This window comes from Pseudoliparis swirei, chromosome 16, assembly GCF_029220125.1.
Source record: "Pseudoliparis swirei isolate HS2019 ecotype Mariana Trench chromosome 16, NWPU_hadal_v1, whole genome shotgun sequence".
Lineage (NCBI taxonomy): Eukaryota > Metazoa > Chordata > Actinopteri > Perciformes > Liparidae > Pseudoliparis > Pseudoliparis swirei.
Window position 1 is genome coordinate 13,091,747 of NC_079403.1, and position 16,063 is coordinate 13,107,809.

The 16,063-nt window shown below is 42.7% G+C and overlaps 1 protein-coding gene across 1 annotated transcript in view; it reads right to left on the reverse strand.

Moving 5' to 3' along the window:
* Window positions 1-16,063, reverse strand: part of cntnap2a (contactin associated protein 2a) — a 217,510-nt gene that overhangs the window by 7,313 nt on the left and 194,134 nt on the right. Inside the window, exons 21-22 of the mRNA XM_056434085.1 lie at window positions 15,714-15,847; window positions 8,382-8,475 (exon numbers count right to left, since the gene is read on the reverse strand). Of these exons, the coding sequence (XP_056290060.1) occupies window positions 8,382-8,475; window positions 15,714-15,847 (228 nt within the window). The remainder of the gene's footprint in view (window positions 1-8,381; window positions 8,476-15,713; window positions 15,848-16,063) is intronic.

Consider the following 16,063-nt stretch of genomic DNA (forward strand, 5'->3'; position numbering starts at 1 on the left):
CACACACACACACACACACACACACACACACACACACACACTGCAGAGAAGATAAGAGAGAGGAGAAACTGCAAGCAGCAACATGATTTAAAGAAATCTCTCCATCACACAGAGTCGGGTTCAGACTCAGACGCTGCATCGAAACAAACATCCTCCGACGCGCTGCACTCCAGCACAAACCTGGACTGATTTAAAAACAGCCAAACTGTCTTCAACACTTTTCTCAGAGTCGTAAAACGTATAATTCCTTCACAGAAACCCCGTCTGTGTGCACACTCAGTTAAAGTGTTCACACACACCGCTGCTCTGCTGCTACATGACTGAGCCACACCCAGAGGGAACCGCTGTTTGGACAATCCTGCAGCAAAATATGAACAAGGGATGACTAACAAGAGTATTGCTCTCTCTCTCTCTCTCACTCCCTCTCTCTGTCTCTGTGTGTGTGTGGGTGTGTTTATCCTGTCATGTCATGTCAATAAATGGGGTTCTGAGTATCTGGATATGGCTTATAATGTAATTTTCTCTCTTTATTCCATTTTGATGGGTCTAATACAAGTGTGTGTGTGTGTGTATTGCCGTGTTTGTACACTATTGATTGTGCTGCCAGGAATAGAGCTCAGCACTATCCGAGTTTCCAACATATTCATCATCTGACCTGACCTCCTTCAGAGACATTATGCGTATTCACTGTAGACTTTATCATACTTTATCTATGTGTTGAAACGATCCATTGAAACGGGCTCGACAGTTTAGTTTTGGTGCTAATGCTGCTAACACGGGAAGTGGCTGAACTGTGGCTCAGCATCTCCCGTCTGATATGCCGCCGGTGAGACCTTTTCTGCAGGAACAGAGACGAACGTGTAAATCTGCTATCAATCACTCAACACCTTGAATACAGTGTGGATGGTGTGCACGTGAGAGTGCGTGTGAATTTGAATCTAAATGCGTGGGGGTGTGCAGAATAGGTGGAGACACAGACGCACGTGGGTAAGAAGTGCCTTCCAGTCAGCGCAGTGAGCAGAATACTGATAACAAATGGAGGATATGAATATGAATACGAGTCCTCTCTCTCCCGTATGCCTGAACATGTGTTGATCACCGCAGAGGCCTGTGTGTGAATACTAATAGGCTCTCTGTTGGGAGTACAACAGGCTGCATGGCATACAATGCTGGTGAGTAAAGTCTGGAAGATTCCCTTGTCTCAGATCTTTTGTGGCCAGCGGTTTCACGAGCAGCATGTTTTCATTTTAAATAACATAATGTTGCCCATAAACATCTCACATTTAATATGTACTTGGGACTGGGCTGTCGCTGATAAGAGGCTTCGTTGGTTTTAATGGCGTACTATTTATCTCGTGCTAATGGAGGAAGGGTTACATAGCTCATACAATTCAAAAATATTAGCCCTGCAAAAAAATGTTGTGTTTGTTCAGCTCTTATGAAATATTATATGCATACAGCAAGAGAATACGCAACATGAATAGCTATTTCAATAAAATAAAACTGCAAACAGTGACCTATAAAATTACCAAAGAGCAACACTTCTCTAACGCAGTCTCAGCTAAATAATTACGAATATAACCTTTCTAAGTTCTTGCCAACAGAGCTTCATTTAGTAATTTACACCGTCAACAACTTTACAACTTTCCAGAGCCAGTCCCCACACACTCACCTTCAGGCTCTCCCTGCAAGTCTTGGGGTCGTCTAACAGGGTTTCCCAGACTGATCAATAAATTAAGTACACACTCAAACCTAAAGCTCCACACACACTAATCCTGATTAGAAGAGAGCAGGGACGTGGCTTCACAATGAAATATTGAAATGCACGATGACATATGATTAAAACTGGGTCATTGCCACGTGTCGTAATGTGAGTCCTCACACATCCACGGGGCTGGAGTGAGGACAATGGGATGTGGTGAGGTGGTTTCTTTTGGGGGGGCTGGAAGAAATAAGAAGGTAGGATGGCAAACCCTGCACTAGCAGAGAGGGAGGGTGTGGCGGCCTCTCCAAAATGTCCTGGTGGTGAGGGGAAAGGTGAGAGCCATGGGAACGAGAGATAAGATGGTCTGTGGTGTGTGTGTGTGTGTGTGTGTGTGTGTGTGTGTCTTGGTGAGTTTGTGAAAAAAATAGGAGTGGGAAAGAAATGGGGGTGACAAGAAGGGCGCTCAAATGGAGGGGCAGGGTGGGAGATCAAACCCAGTTGCCATGGCTACCAATGAAAGCTGATGTAGAGGTGAGAGACAGAAAAAGACGGGGGGGAGGGGGTTCATGAAAGTATGATGCATTTCAGACATTTCAAAGGTATATTAATGGGAATCCACCCACCACACCCTCAGTAAGGCACAAGCAAATATGGAACATGCAGTAATGCACACATGCATCCACGAACATATGAACGCAGTCGCAACTGAGAGTGAGAGAGAGAGAGAGAGAGAGAGAGAGAGAGAGACACAGACAGAGGGGCTGATAGGAATTTATAAAAGAAAAAAATAGCTTGAAAAATCCAAAACATGTGAGAAATATTTACCTACAGTTGTGAAGAGATAAAACAGACAGATGTTGTCAATGCTCTTATATTATCTTCTAATCTACTTATGTAATTTGTAAAATCTAGTCTTTTCTTGGTGTTAACATTTTGAATGTTTATATAGTTTGATAATCAAGCCGACAACTACAAACTGACCGGCACGTTTCCTCTTTTCCTCTAAACTGTTGGAATGAATGTCATTAAAATGGTGATGAACAGCAGGGAATACAGACGTGTGAAGATACCAGGTGATGGGTTTGTGGAGAAACAGAGAGATGAATTAAGGAGGTGGAGAGGAACGGATGAGAAGGGAGATAAGAGCTTAAGTGGAGGAATATGTTTTAGATATGGTAAATACACGTGATGGTTGCAACGCCCTACTGAACACACAGGTGTGTTCAATGCCACATCGAGCGTCCTCCTCCAGGATGCCAGCTTGTACTGAAGCAACGCGGACACAACAGAGCCTTTCTGTGTAATTTGCCTGCAATCCAAATAAATCAAGAGTTGGATTCCTTTAAAATGATAAAACATCACACATTTGGCATAGTGTCAATCTTCGGGGAATTCATGTTTAGCAGCAAATGTAATAAACATTTAGAGTAACAGAAATGATTAATGACTTAGACCGTGGCACACTCATGCATGATGCAAGAACACATACAAATGAAGGGACACAGGTACACACACACACACACACACACACACACACACACACACACACACAGATGCGTACAGCTGTAGTTACCTATCTGGAGTGTGTACACAGTTTGTGAGGCAAAAACAGCTTCCTCTTCTCTTCTGGCGCTTGTTCTTCCTCAATGTGCAATGTGGATCTCTTGACACGGTACCACATTGATGTCTCTCTCTCTCTCTCTCTCTCTCTCTGTCTGTCTGTCTGTCTCTCTCTTGCTCACTGCAGTGCAGTCCCACCCCCACTCCGACACAGCAGCTGGAGAAAACCTGGATCTCGGAGCCAGGCTGCCACGGATCAGGACTCCCCAGTGTTAAGTACAACTAGTGGTGGGAGTCAGGGAGGATGACGTCATGCCGTCCGCCCTCTCATACAAAGCAGTGATCCCGTACAGGTATGTCCATCTCAAAGTAAAGGCACACTGAGATTACAGAGATTACAGAGCTTGGAGAGAGGTGGGAGAGAAAACTACTCCGTATATCATCCTCATCTAACATCAAGGCTCAACAGAGCTTCAACCCGTCAGGGCGTCTGGTGTCTCTGCCCAAAGGTCACAACACAACGGCATTGGACCAGTGACTGCTTGGAAGGGAGGACACTGAGAGCACTTCTTCATGGCATGTGAGGCAGCAGTGAGTGAAGTACAAATGATTTGTACTTAATAAAGTATCTACAATGTGCGAGCTGACTACACAAAAAAAGAAATCCCCAACTCCATTAACAAGACAATTAGATTAAGTATTAATGTGCTGATTCTGCAATTAAAAGCAATCATCGTGTAAAGTGACATCTGCTGATCATCTGTGAATTCATAATTTCATTGGAGTGCTTTGTGTCTAAATGTGCTGACCATCCACTTTATAAAATGAATATTTCAAAATGTTTATACATCAAACACACAAACACACACACACACACACACACACACACACACACACACACACACACACACACACACACACACACACACACACACACACACACACACACTTGTTGATCTATTTTTGGACAAATATCCATTGAGCCAGATTTGTCATGTGATAAGGCACAAGTAAGTACAAAATAGGCATTTGGTTGACATTTTGCCTGCGGAAAATGGTTCTGATACTCAGTGTATGTTTTAAGTGAAAGCAATAATAATAATAATAATAAAAGCAGGAAAAAAAAGAATACATTCTGAATGGAAATAATACCCATTGTGCCTCAAAGTGTGTCAGAATAAAGCCACGACACCTGGGAATGTGGGCATGACTTAAGGCCTGTGTAAAACAATTGGCAGCACCCACTGGCAGCGACGTGTTAAATGAGAGTGGGCGGGGTCAACAGAACCAGAGAGACCAGCAGCATTCAAAAATTAAATAAAAAAATATCTGAAAAAGTACTGATGTACATGTCCTTTACAAGCAACCCTCAGGCGACACTCATCTGTCTCTAATAGCACTTTCACAGTGTCACTATTTCTCTTGCTCTCTCTCTCTGCCTTTGGCTCTAAATCTATTCCCTGGCTGACACACACAATTTGTGGCAATGAGGAGGACTGGGTTGGGAGTGTGCTGCTGCCCCGGGGTATGACTCATGGCCCCCGTCTATTCTACTGGGATGCCGTTGAGAGATCGTAGAAAAGTATGAAAGCTTAACTTTTATCACCTTTTTTCTTTTTAGTATAACCATATATAAATTGTTTTAGTTCAAGTATAGTTTGTGATTAAGCCATGGACTGCATACCTTTGATGAATTAGGTCGGTTTGACATTTGAAGAAGAGTTCCACAGAGGAGAGACTTTGGAGATTTGACCAGCTCCGAGTCTGGAAAGGAAATCTCCCAGTGTTTTTTTAGGAAAACTAAATTTAATAAGCCTTTACCGAAGGAGGAGAAAAATCAGCTTCAGAGTCTGGATGACAGAGCCTCCAGTTTTTACGAAGACTGAGATTTGACACTAGCTCTCGAGCTGGATAGAGGATCTCCCAATTTCTTTAGGAAACTGGATTACCGTTTGTAATAAAAACCCAGGCTGACCATTTGTAAGTGACTGAAAACAAACAAAGTATTCTGGTTCTTTAATATCATGTTACGCTCTCCCCCTGTCCACTGACCGTGTGATATTTATGTGATGAATCTACCAGAGAGACTTACACTAAGTATCTTTGGGTGAAGACTTTGCAGTGTGTCTAACAAGTGAGAGAATTTAAAGAAGGTATTGAGAGTGTAATGCGATGTTCATACTCATGTGATGAGGGTTGAGACACGTTACAGCCGACCGAGTGGGACCTAGAGCAATAGCTGTAAAACATCCTTGAGAAAACCAATAATCACATAAAAAAATCTAACGATTGGCTACGGGGCGAGATAACAGACTGTTTATACCAACATCGGTGAGACTTTTCTCTCGGGGATCACTTGGATAACTGACGGAGTGCCACCGCGTTAGTGAAGAACCCGTCGGTGCTACAATGCAGTGCATCCCAACCCTTACCTTCATACATATAGTGGTGAGCACTGATCTATATTTGCCTTCGCACACAGCAGAGGGTTACGTCAAACACAGCAGGGACAGCAGCATATGCAGCATGTGCTGAGTCATCCCTGTGCTCCACGATCAATACCACTTTAGAAAATGTACCCTTGGCAACACACACGTTAGATCTCGTGACCCTGGACCTGACAGATTCACTACGACGGCTACAACAAACAATTAGTTGTGTTGTTGTTGGCTGCTGACATTCAAACATGCCTCTTCCTGTTGTCAGTTGTACAGGAATACATCACAACACTCTGAATGTGAGACTACGCCTGCTTGAAGGCTGAAGTGCTCGGCAGGTATATCCAGGCTGCAACTAACAATTTTTTTCACTATTGATTAATTGATTTAGCGTATGTTCTATAAAATATGAAAAATGCCAGTCACAATTTGTCACAGCACGAACAAATCGAATTGCTTGTTTGACAAAAAAATCAGTTTATAGTAAGATAAAACCAGAAGTATGGCATGTTGAGCATGTTTGACTTAAAACAGGTAATTCAAAATAAAAATAGTCGGTCCTTAAATATTGATTGACCAATCAATTCCTTGTTTCAGTTCTCATTCTGACCATTGTCAGGTCTTATATCTACCACAATAGATCCATATCGAGGGCACTGTTTTAATGTGGGTCAACTCAGTTAAAAGTGTTGTATCTGATGGAAATGATACACCTTTGTTCAAAGAGACCGTCTCAGGGACACTCAGCTGGACGGATGGGAAAATAAAGGAGCTTCTCAATTAATGGCATCCTTGTGAGCAGATGATAGACAAGTATGGTTTTAATGTGAATTTGTAGTACCAAGTACAGAGTTGATTAACTAAGGTGTAGTTAATGGCAAAAAACACATGTTTACTGGATATTATTGATGGTGATCTACATTTCTTTCTACGTCTCTCTCTATTCTTTAATGTCTACCTCGCTTTATTTCTACCATCACTATTCTAGCCGGCTAATCGCATCCTACGCTCAGCACACTGTGAGGAGACAGAGGAGACGTCGCTGTACCAAACAGAGTCTCTGTGTCCCAGAAATATAAAATCTGATCGCCCAGCTGTCTGACAGCCTCTCTTGTCTTTGTGGTCCCGAACACGAAGTGGAACAGATCTGATGAGACGAGCAAAATCAAACGCCTGCTTTCTGTTCTCTTCTCTTTCTCCCTCTGTCTCTCTCATCACGATGCTTTCGTCATCCTTCTGTTTCCCTCTCCTTCCTTCTCGATCCAATTACCTCAGTTTTTCATGGTCTGTTTGTGTTATTTTGTGATGATGTTCACGAGAGACTATTGTTAACATCTCACAATGTTGAGTCTAATGATGTGAGGATCAAGTGTTGTGGCTGTTTTAGCATGTGCCGTGCCTTTGTCCTGAAAGTATCTGGGCTGTTAGTTGGGTTAAGATGGATGACTGTGTTCAGTGTGTGCTGTGTGTGTGTGTTTGTGCGTGCGCATGGTGTTTTATTCCCAGGGGTTCTGGTGGTGTGTGCAGAGGTCGATAGTTCTGGCTGGTAAGTGAAGTCAGCCATTACTTGAATCTCACCAACTTTGTCGGCACTTGCTGCAGAGGACAAAAGAGACATCGGGGCAGGAAGAAGAAACGGAGGAGACTAGAGCACGCTGCAGCGAGATGCAAAGAATGAGATGCAATCTCCCAGCAGAAGAACATTATGCGTTATTAATGAAGCAAATTAAATCATCCAAAACCAAAACCAAGCCGCAAACCACAGCGAGGCCAACCTAAATATGGCAAGGTCACTGGCTCTTGATAATTAGAGTAATCAAAGTCTGAAGTGTTTGGACAGATGATTTAGTGGTGGAAAAATAAACTCATCCTAATCAGCTTCAGCACTGCAGTGTTAGAGTTAAGTATTGTGTCAAAATATCAGAGACTCACTGACTAAACAGGAAAAATCAACCCAAATTATCAACATTGGGGATAATGATGTTCTGTTATCTAAACTGGTCAAGCACTGAGGGATCCTGAACAGTGTAATGCTCGGCAGTGAGAAATGTCATAACCTTATCAGACCCACATGGTGTGCATGCAGAGATGAATACAAGCTCAAGTATTGCGCCAACAGCCCCCACTTAGTCCTCTGGCATCACCTCGTGGACAGATGACTAACTACTGCCTCTTTTCTTTTGAGCCTATTCATTTATCTTCTTTTCTCAATATGCCTTATTTATTTATTAATGCTCATTCATGTATATACTTTTATGGCATTATAGAAATATACTAGAATATAGTTCATATGTATACAGCACAAGCAGATCAAACAATATGTTAAGTATCTAAATATGACAACTGCTCAAAAAAAAGAAAAGCTCTGTGTTCAGTCTTTTTTACTTTGGGACAGAAGAGATGTTCACTTACAGGAGACAACGGTGGGTGTTTATTATCGAGTTCAAACCAATTGAATAAGGTCCAGTGGGAGATTAAAGCAAGGTCAATCCACATACAGCATTTATATTTGTATAATGTATGTATAATAATGCTTTAATTTCCTGAATTTTCTTTTCACTAATCCACAATTGAAATGATTACCAGGAAGATTAGAAACTAGAGCTGCACAACGCTGAAAAAAGCTCCTGAACAAGTAGCTTGGACAATGATGGAGAGGTGAAAGCTGACATACTCACCGAAGACTTTGCCCAAAAACAGCGTCTTAACCAGATTGAACTGTGTATCTGAGGCGACTGGGAGAGTGTAGCTGACTGGAGGGTAAAGATCCAACTGAAACAGGGGGAGAGAGGGAGGAAGTGATAATAGATTAGTGTTACGTCTAAAAGTCTTGAAAACAGCCTTTTAACAAGACACCCAGCCCAAGACCTGCATCAGCACATTAAACAGGATGATGTAGAAGAGATGGTCATTCATAACGGTCAGGCTGCATCACCACACGACCGAAGGCTCAGAAGCGCCCTCTTGTGGTTAACTATGTTCAGTAACGGGGAATCCACTGAGTTAATACTATATATTTCCCATGATCCAGTAACATGACTGTAATAACCAGGACTAAATAGCATCACCAGAAACTAGGAATGCCAAATGTCTGTTATCAAAAATGAATATAAATGTGCGTCTTACTTCCTTTACAATTACCTTCCTTTTATTAATAATTACTATTCCCTTTCATGTCTGAGTCGGGCAGTCTGTTTTACAGATTATGCTGCTCAGAAAAGCCATAATTTGGCATATGAGGGACAATATACATGTTCTTGGATACCTTTCCTTGTTGTATCCAGATGGTTGCATGGACATACTCAATAAATACATGTAGGGCCTATAGAGGATCTCAGTTTGAAAAGTAGCTTATCAGAAAAAGAAAAGGGATCATTATCCTCAAGTAATGCACTTCTGCTACATCTGTTATCGCCACTCTCTGATCTGTCTCTATAAACTATGGACACATGCAAGACACTCCTCGAGTGATGTTAATATCTCACATAGTAAGTAAGTAAGTAAGTAATTTATTTTCCATAAGTACATACATAACGTGTACATACTGGCAGACATTAACAACAGAAAAAAATGTACGAATGGAGGACCGTCCAAAGACCGAGGTCTGTAGGCTCCTCTGAGATGAGGAGTTGGACGGCCCCTCCCCTAACCCTTTCACCCCCCCCCCTACCAACTACTACTACAGGCACACAGACAGTACACACATCATACTTGTTTGCTCGCAGAAGGCAACCCAACCGAAGGATTCAAGAAAACCTTTTAGTCGGTGTTTTCCCCTCTTTTGTTTATTCAAGCTAGTCACGGCTAAACGCAAACTTCAAAGCGATCTTCCATAATGATGGTGCAACACAAACAGCTGTTCAGCAGGACTCGAGATGACCGATCACACATTAATTAACTATCTGCAATTTACAAAGTCTGCGGTGGGTTCAAAGTCTTTCCCGAGTACCTAAAAAAGGAGAGCGAAGAAGCAGCGTGTTTACACAGAAGAGCGTCAACGAGATGTGAGAGCAGTGAGGGTGATGGAGGGAGGGAATACACAACGTTAATATCCCTGCAATATAATTAACTTGTTATTGCTGTTTCACTGAAGTTTCTAATTAGCTTGAAGTCTGCAGCCGGTGCTATTGATGAGAATCAATTCAACCCCTCAAATTGGTTTCTGTGTGCGTTCCACAAATAAAAGATCTTCCTTCCTCCCTTCTGCTCACGGGAGGACTGTATCTCGACACACACCCGTCTGCCGACGGCCGGCCCAAGACGGGAGAGGGGCGGTTGATTGAAAACAATGACTTTTGTTCCTGTGTGTTTACTGGAAATTTGTTCCATTGATGTGCTGAAGAGCTGCAAGCAGAGAGCTGAGCCGGACTGTCACTAAAGGGTTGAGAGGTGTGTGTGTGTGTGTGTGTGTCTGGTTGCCCTTGCTTATAGGTTTGAATCAGTAGAATTCTCCATATCCTAATTTGATTCTTTCCAAAAGCCTGGTCTCAGTGGAGCATTGAGTGGGTTGTGTTTTCCCAGTGACTGCAGGGCGGGATAATGGGGCACAATTAAATTGTGCTCAGCTTATTTACTTTTTATCTGAGAAAACAAATTGGCTGCTCAGTCTGGGAGGGCGGTCTGAGTCTCAGAACCCCCCAAAAGGTCCACAGAGGAAGACGGCCAGGGAAGAAACCTAATTTTACCAAACTTTGTCAATTACAACTGCAATCATTGGGATCCTTTCCTTTTACGCTGCACCATTTAGGCAACACAGTGTTCTCCTTTCAGCGCTGTTGGTGCCTCTTAGGTTACATTAGGCCTACATAAGCAATTCGATCAGCGGTTAGACAAAGAAACAAATACACAATGGGTGAACTATTTTTCCCTCACTATTTGCTCAAAAGGAATCTAATTTAGCCAATGTGCTCAAACTAGTTCACAGTATACCGACAACCTTCATGCAGCTCTGTTTCCTTAATCATATCTGAGGGAGGAAAAAGATACTCCCATCACAGATTAAACATGAGAGGGGCAGCAGAGCAAATAAATGCTTTTTTTAAAACTTCAATGGTAGTTTGACCTCAATAATATGTAAACAACTGAATTAATGTCTTTTCTCTTCATAGCTAGAGCCACCCAAACAACTAATATCAACTACTGCAGCAATTAGAGGATATGAGGAGAGGAATGGAGGAAGGGAGTGGAGGAGAGGAAGGGAGTGGAGTGGAGGAGAAGAGAGGAGAGGAAGAGTGGAGGAGAGGTAAGGAGAGGAGCTGAGATGTTTGTTGCCTGAAGGGACTCCTCACTTTCACCTCTAAGCCCTCACAGTGTGTGAGAGTTTGAGAGAAAGTGAAAGCCAGAGATGGGAACTTGTTTTGATGCTGCCTTGATGTATGCCTTTGATTGCGAGCTAACCTGACGCGACCTCACAAACTGCTTTAAAAAGCCAAACACCTGCTTCCTGCACTGCGCGCCGTATGCCTGTGAGTACATTGCAGAAGGCATTTGTGGGCACATGCAAATCCACTCCCTGAAATAAGCCTCAAGACTGTGATGCGGCGAGATCACCTGAATACATCAAAGTGAACTTTGTTATTTTATTTCGTGGGTCTACTTTCTTTATCTAAAAACACAATCTCACTCTTCTTAAGCCCCCTCCACCTCCTCTTTCTCTGACTCTGTGTTTTTCTTTTTTCTTTAAGATTCCAATTACCACTTCCCACTTGTTCTCTTCGATGTCTTGAAACTAAACAGTTGTTTGCCTAAATGTCTTTTAGATTTGAAGTCCTGATTGCAGAGAAGTGAGACCGTCGCAGCATCAGATAAACACTACAAACACTACATTCACTCTTTTACCCTGGAAATTGAATTTGATCCACTGGCGGGGGGGGGGGGGGGGGCAGCATCATCACTGAGTTGTATTGCATTTGACTCAACTGTCTGCCTCTCACTCATGTTGTTGTATCTCAGATCAAAGCAACACAACAAGGCCCCGGACGAGCATGCCAGCAACAATAATAATGGTTTGGTTACATTTCAAATGCTTGTGGCTTGCTCTAACAAAATTGGCATTTTAGCTGTTAATGAATTATGAAATAATCTGTGATCCAATTTCAAATTCAGTAATTACCAAACCCACATTTCAGCCCACGATAATTCAGTTTGAACATTTTAATACAACATTCCAGCCTGTCGGACACATTTAGATTGTCTGCAAATGCTGTTGATGGATGGTATCTCAACATATGTTCACACTGAGTTGATTCAGTCAATGTGTTGGCAAACAGCCTCTTTACACATCGAAGGCTCTGTTCGGACCTGACATTAACATCGGCTTGAGTGATCCGATCACGAGTGGACAGCTCTGAGTACAGGTGTGAATGCACACAAAACCCATTGAGGACACATTAAGACCCGATCGATCAGAACCAAATCTGAAGTGCAGCTTCAGATTCGCATATCGCGTTGCCGGTCGAACTGTAAACAACGAGCCGTGTACGGAGAAGTAAGTCTTGGCCCAGATATGCTGTGGTTACACCGGAACCCCGTAAATAAAGCTCCTTGCCCGTCCTGAGATCGGACCTTGTGTGCTCTGATTAAGTCATTATTTTTGTTTGAATTAAAACTTAACTTGTCACACATGTTAATGCCAAGTCTGAAAAGGGTCCAACCGATACGGAGACGATAATCTGCGGTTCATTGTTTCATTGGTGAATCGTGTCATCTGCTTTGGGAAAAATACAGTTTGATAATTCACATACTCTCTTATATAATGCTATTGTGGTGGCTGGGGCGTGGTTAGGCTCAGCTGCGGAGGGGATTGGGAGAGTGGCTCAGGAAACAGGTGCGGGGAAGAGGCCTAATTGGCCTCAGCTGCAGGGGTTGAGTGTCTCTCCCCTATATTAGGTGCAATAGGGATGGAGGCACGGGACACAGGCAGGAGAGACAGGAGGGGCGGACAATGTGACAGGAGTTACGGCTATATCTAATTTAATGTAGCTTTTTGCAACTGCTAAGACACAATTTCTGAAACTAAGGCTGTCTACCTGAAAAACCATGCTTACAAAACATAAAACATGAACACAAAATACCTTACATCTTTTGCAAAAGGAAACGCTTAACCTCGAACTATATACTATCGAGTAATAGTACTATATACTCCCTAGTGTTGATCAGTGTGTTTGCTGTTGCTGTCCTCCTGAGCAGAACTGTGTCCTGTTCCTGGAAACTCATTAGTGTGAGCTACAGTCATGGTTTCTGGCCAAAGATAAATGAACTTTAACGGAAATCCCTCCAGAGTGTGAGAAGGTAGAAGGTGGGAGGAATGGAGAGATAGGAGAGAAATTAGACTAAATTATGTCCATTTTGAAGGAAGGCAACTCTTCGTAGTGAGTGGAGCCGACAAGACCTCACTCATCCGTTGGTATGCATGTCCACATGTGTTTTCTCCTGGATATTAAGGGCATGTTTGTACCTTGAAAAGAGCCCAAAGGCGGTAAAGCAACATGAAAGTTTTACTCATCAAAGTTATCTTCGTTAAAACACCTCCAGGCTCTACTTTTCAAGCCTTATCTAGAAACTAAATGTATTTTCTCTCTCCATCCGTCCCCCAACAGTTACACTAATGTTTAAGTGGTGAACCTATTAATTAGGAGAAAAAGATTCAATGGATTGTTTCTTAGAGTAGCCTACAGCCCGGGCACATGCAGAGTGGAGAACTGGGGATATGCAATTGATAGTTAATATTTCGGTCACACACTGAAGACTGGGCTGAACATCAATATCTCGACGCAACCAGGCAACGATTAACTAGTGCACCACACAGCGTGCGCATGCATGTGTTTGTGATAAGCAAAGGAGCGGTGTGTTGCTTCAATCCCTCTCCATGCCAGTAAAAAGGGGATGTGTTATGTTGAAGTGCTCCCACTGGGGTGATCAGCAGCTGCAGGATGTGATTTGCTCAGAAAATGAGGACGATTTCCAATGGATGTTTCAGTTTTCAATTTTCTAACTGCCATTATTTGTCAGTGCAGCGAGTGAATGCAGGTGATGAGGTTCCCGTATGGATGAGGACAATGAGAGACAGAAAGGGATAACGACTTATGGCGAAGAGGAGATGGTAATGATTATTAGTTGGCAAATGTACCGTTATTCATCCTGGCCAACACCTTAATGAAAGCAACAGTGAAGGAGCTTCATTTGAATTTCTAAAAAAAACCTGTGACATCTTGACACAGAAGCCAGAATTAGAAAGAACACAACTAATTATGTATTCAACGTCTACGACACGTTATATGAACTCAACTCTATTATATCTTGTGTCAGTATAGTGCAAGAGACAAACATGTCCTTTTAAATTAAAAAGCTAACCTAGATTTCATTTATTATTATGTTTACGTTTCAATATCATTTGTCAAATATTATATTTCATTAATGTCTTTTGTGTTCTATGTTCTAACATAATTAAATGATGTTGATTCTTACATAGTGTCCCTATTAATACAGGGGTTGTGTCACTGGGTGTCACAAGGGGGCAAACGAGGCCCAAACGCAGAGAGGTGAAACAGAGGGATGATCTACCATGATTTTAATATTCAAGAAAATGTTCAAAACAAAACTTGGGAAGGGCAGCAGACTAAAGGAATTGAAGCAGCCAAATCAACCCAGAGGTGAACACGCAGCTGAAATACACCAGGGAGGCGCAGGTGATTACACGCAGGAGGACTCAATCCCGAAAGCAGGAAAACAAGCAAAGTCAGGAAGTGAAGTGGACAGAGGACACGAGAGGAAGGGGAATTAGAGACCGTGACAGGTTGGTTGCTTCGTCACATTACATCTGGCCTATTGTTATTATTATCAATTTGATATAGAATTATTTGAAATTAATACAATATATGGTGTTAAGGTAAACCTTTTTCTCTGCTATATGTTCTATAATTGAGTTGATACAGACCTATATCAAGTGCCTCATGATGGAAAGTAACCCATGAGGATACAATGGATAAGATGAGCATATATATCAGTGATGTTTGGAAGGAAAAGTTGATCTGATGAGTGGGAAAAAATAAATCGATAGAGAATAAACAGCGCAGAATGAAAGCAAATAAGTGGAATATAAGTAAGAACAAGGTTATGTAACATTATTGACATGATGCTTTCCACACAGTTGTCTCCACCCTCATTTTGCAGACTAGAGGTGAATCACTGGCTTGGGTTAATGCAACGCCCCCCTCTGGCCACTAGGGGTGAGCATATGATTACGTTTTTACAATGATCCTTTTTTGTCCTCAAATAGGACAAAGCAAACCATGCAACTGCACATTCATCCTGAACTGGATGAAACCAGTAAGTATGTTTTACAAGCCGCTGCCATCCGTTGAGTCCTCCTTAAACTGCAGCCTGCAGCCAAATTGCAGCATTTTAGCACCGAACAATGTCTGTAATAGTTTAGCTGAATTCTCACTCCACCCTTGACAGCTACTGACTGAGCCTCGGCTGTATTGATCCCAGCTAAGCTGCTTAGCCACTCAAAACTCAAGAGCCAGCTAAAAAAACACACCCGCACAGATCCCCACAAACGTATGTGGGCGAACACATTGTGATGCACAAGCACCAACACGCTCTGGTGCCGTGTCATAGCCACGCAGCCACGCCAAACACACACAATACATGCAGCCACAATCACACAGTCGTGTGCAGTCATACAACACACACAGATCGATACACTCCCTCTGTTGCTATACTTAGGCTGTCTAGTAGAAGTGGATTAACAGTGGCAGAGGACAAGCACTTTCATCACAGCAGAAAAAAGACCAGGGCACTGCTCTCCCGACTGACTCAAAGCTACCAGGCACTGGGCGACGTGTATGTGCGTGTTGGATGGCAATCCCATGCACTCCTTCTTTGACTGCAAGTAGGATCTTGACATTTAAGAAGTCCTTTGACTCCCGAGCACCGACCAAAAGTCCAAAATATGTGTTTGAGATTGGTCAGATATGTTCATGTGTGTGTGTGTGTGTGGTCTGTACCTGGATTGTGATGCTTCTGTCGACACGGGACATGTTAATGCTGTGTGGGTGTCCGTTGGCCAGGTTCCGTTGGTCCACATCGATAGAAAATGGCTCCCTCAGACCTCCCAGGTTATAGCGGACCTGTAGTGAACCTGAAGACACACGGGCCCGGTTTGGATTCATGAAACCTCACTACGCTTCCCCACTTTTCTACAATGGTTTAAGCGCGAGCTCTCATCAAAACGTACCCAAAGTTCAAGTTCTAGTTTATTGTCATATTTAAAAAAGAAAAGTACCATTGTACATGCAAATGCAATGGAATATATCTGCCCTGGCCCTCCAGGCTCTGAACACTATATATAATAAGA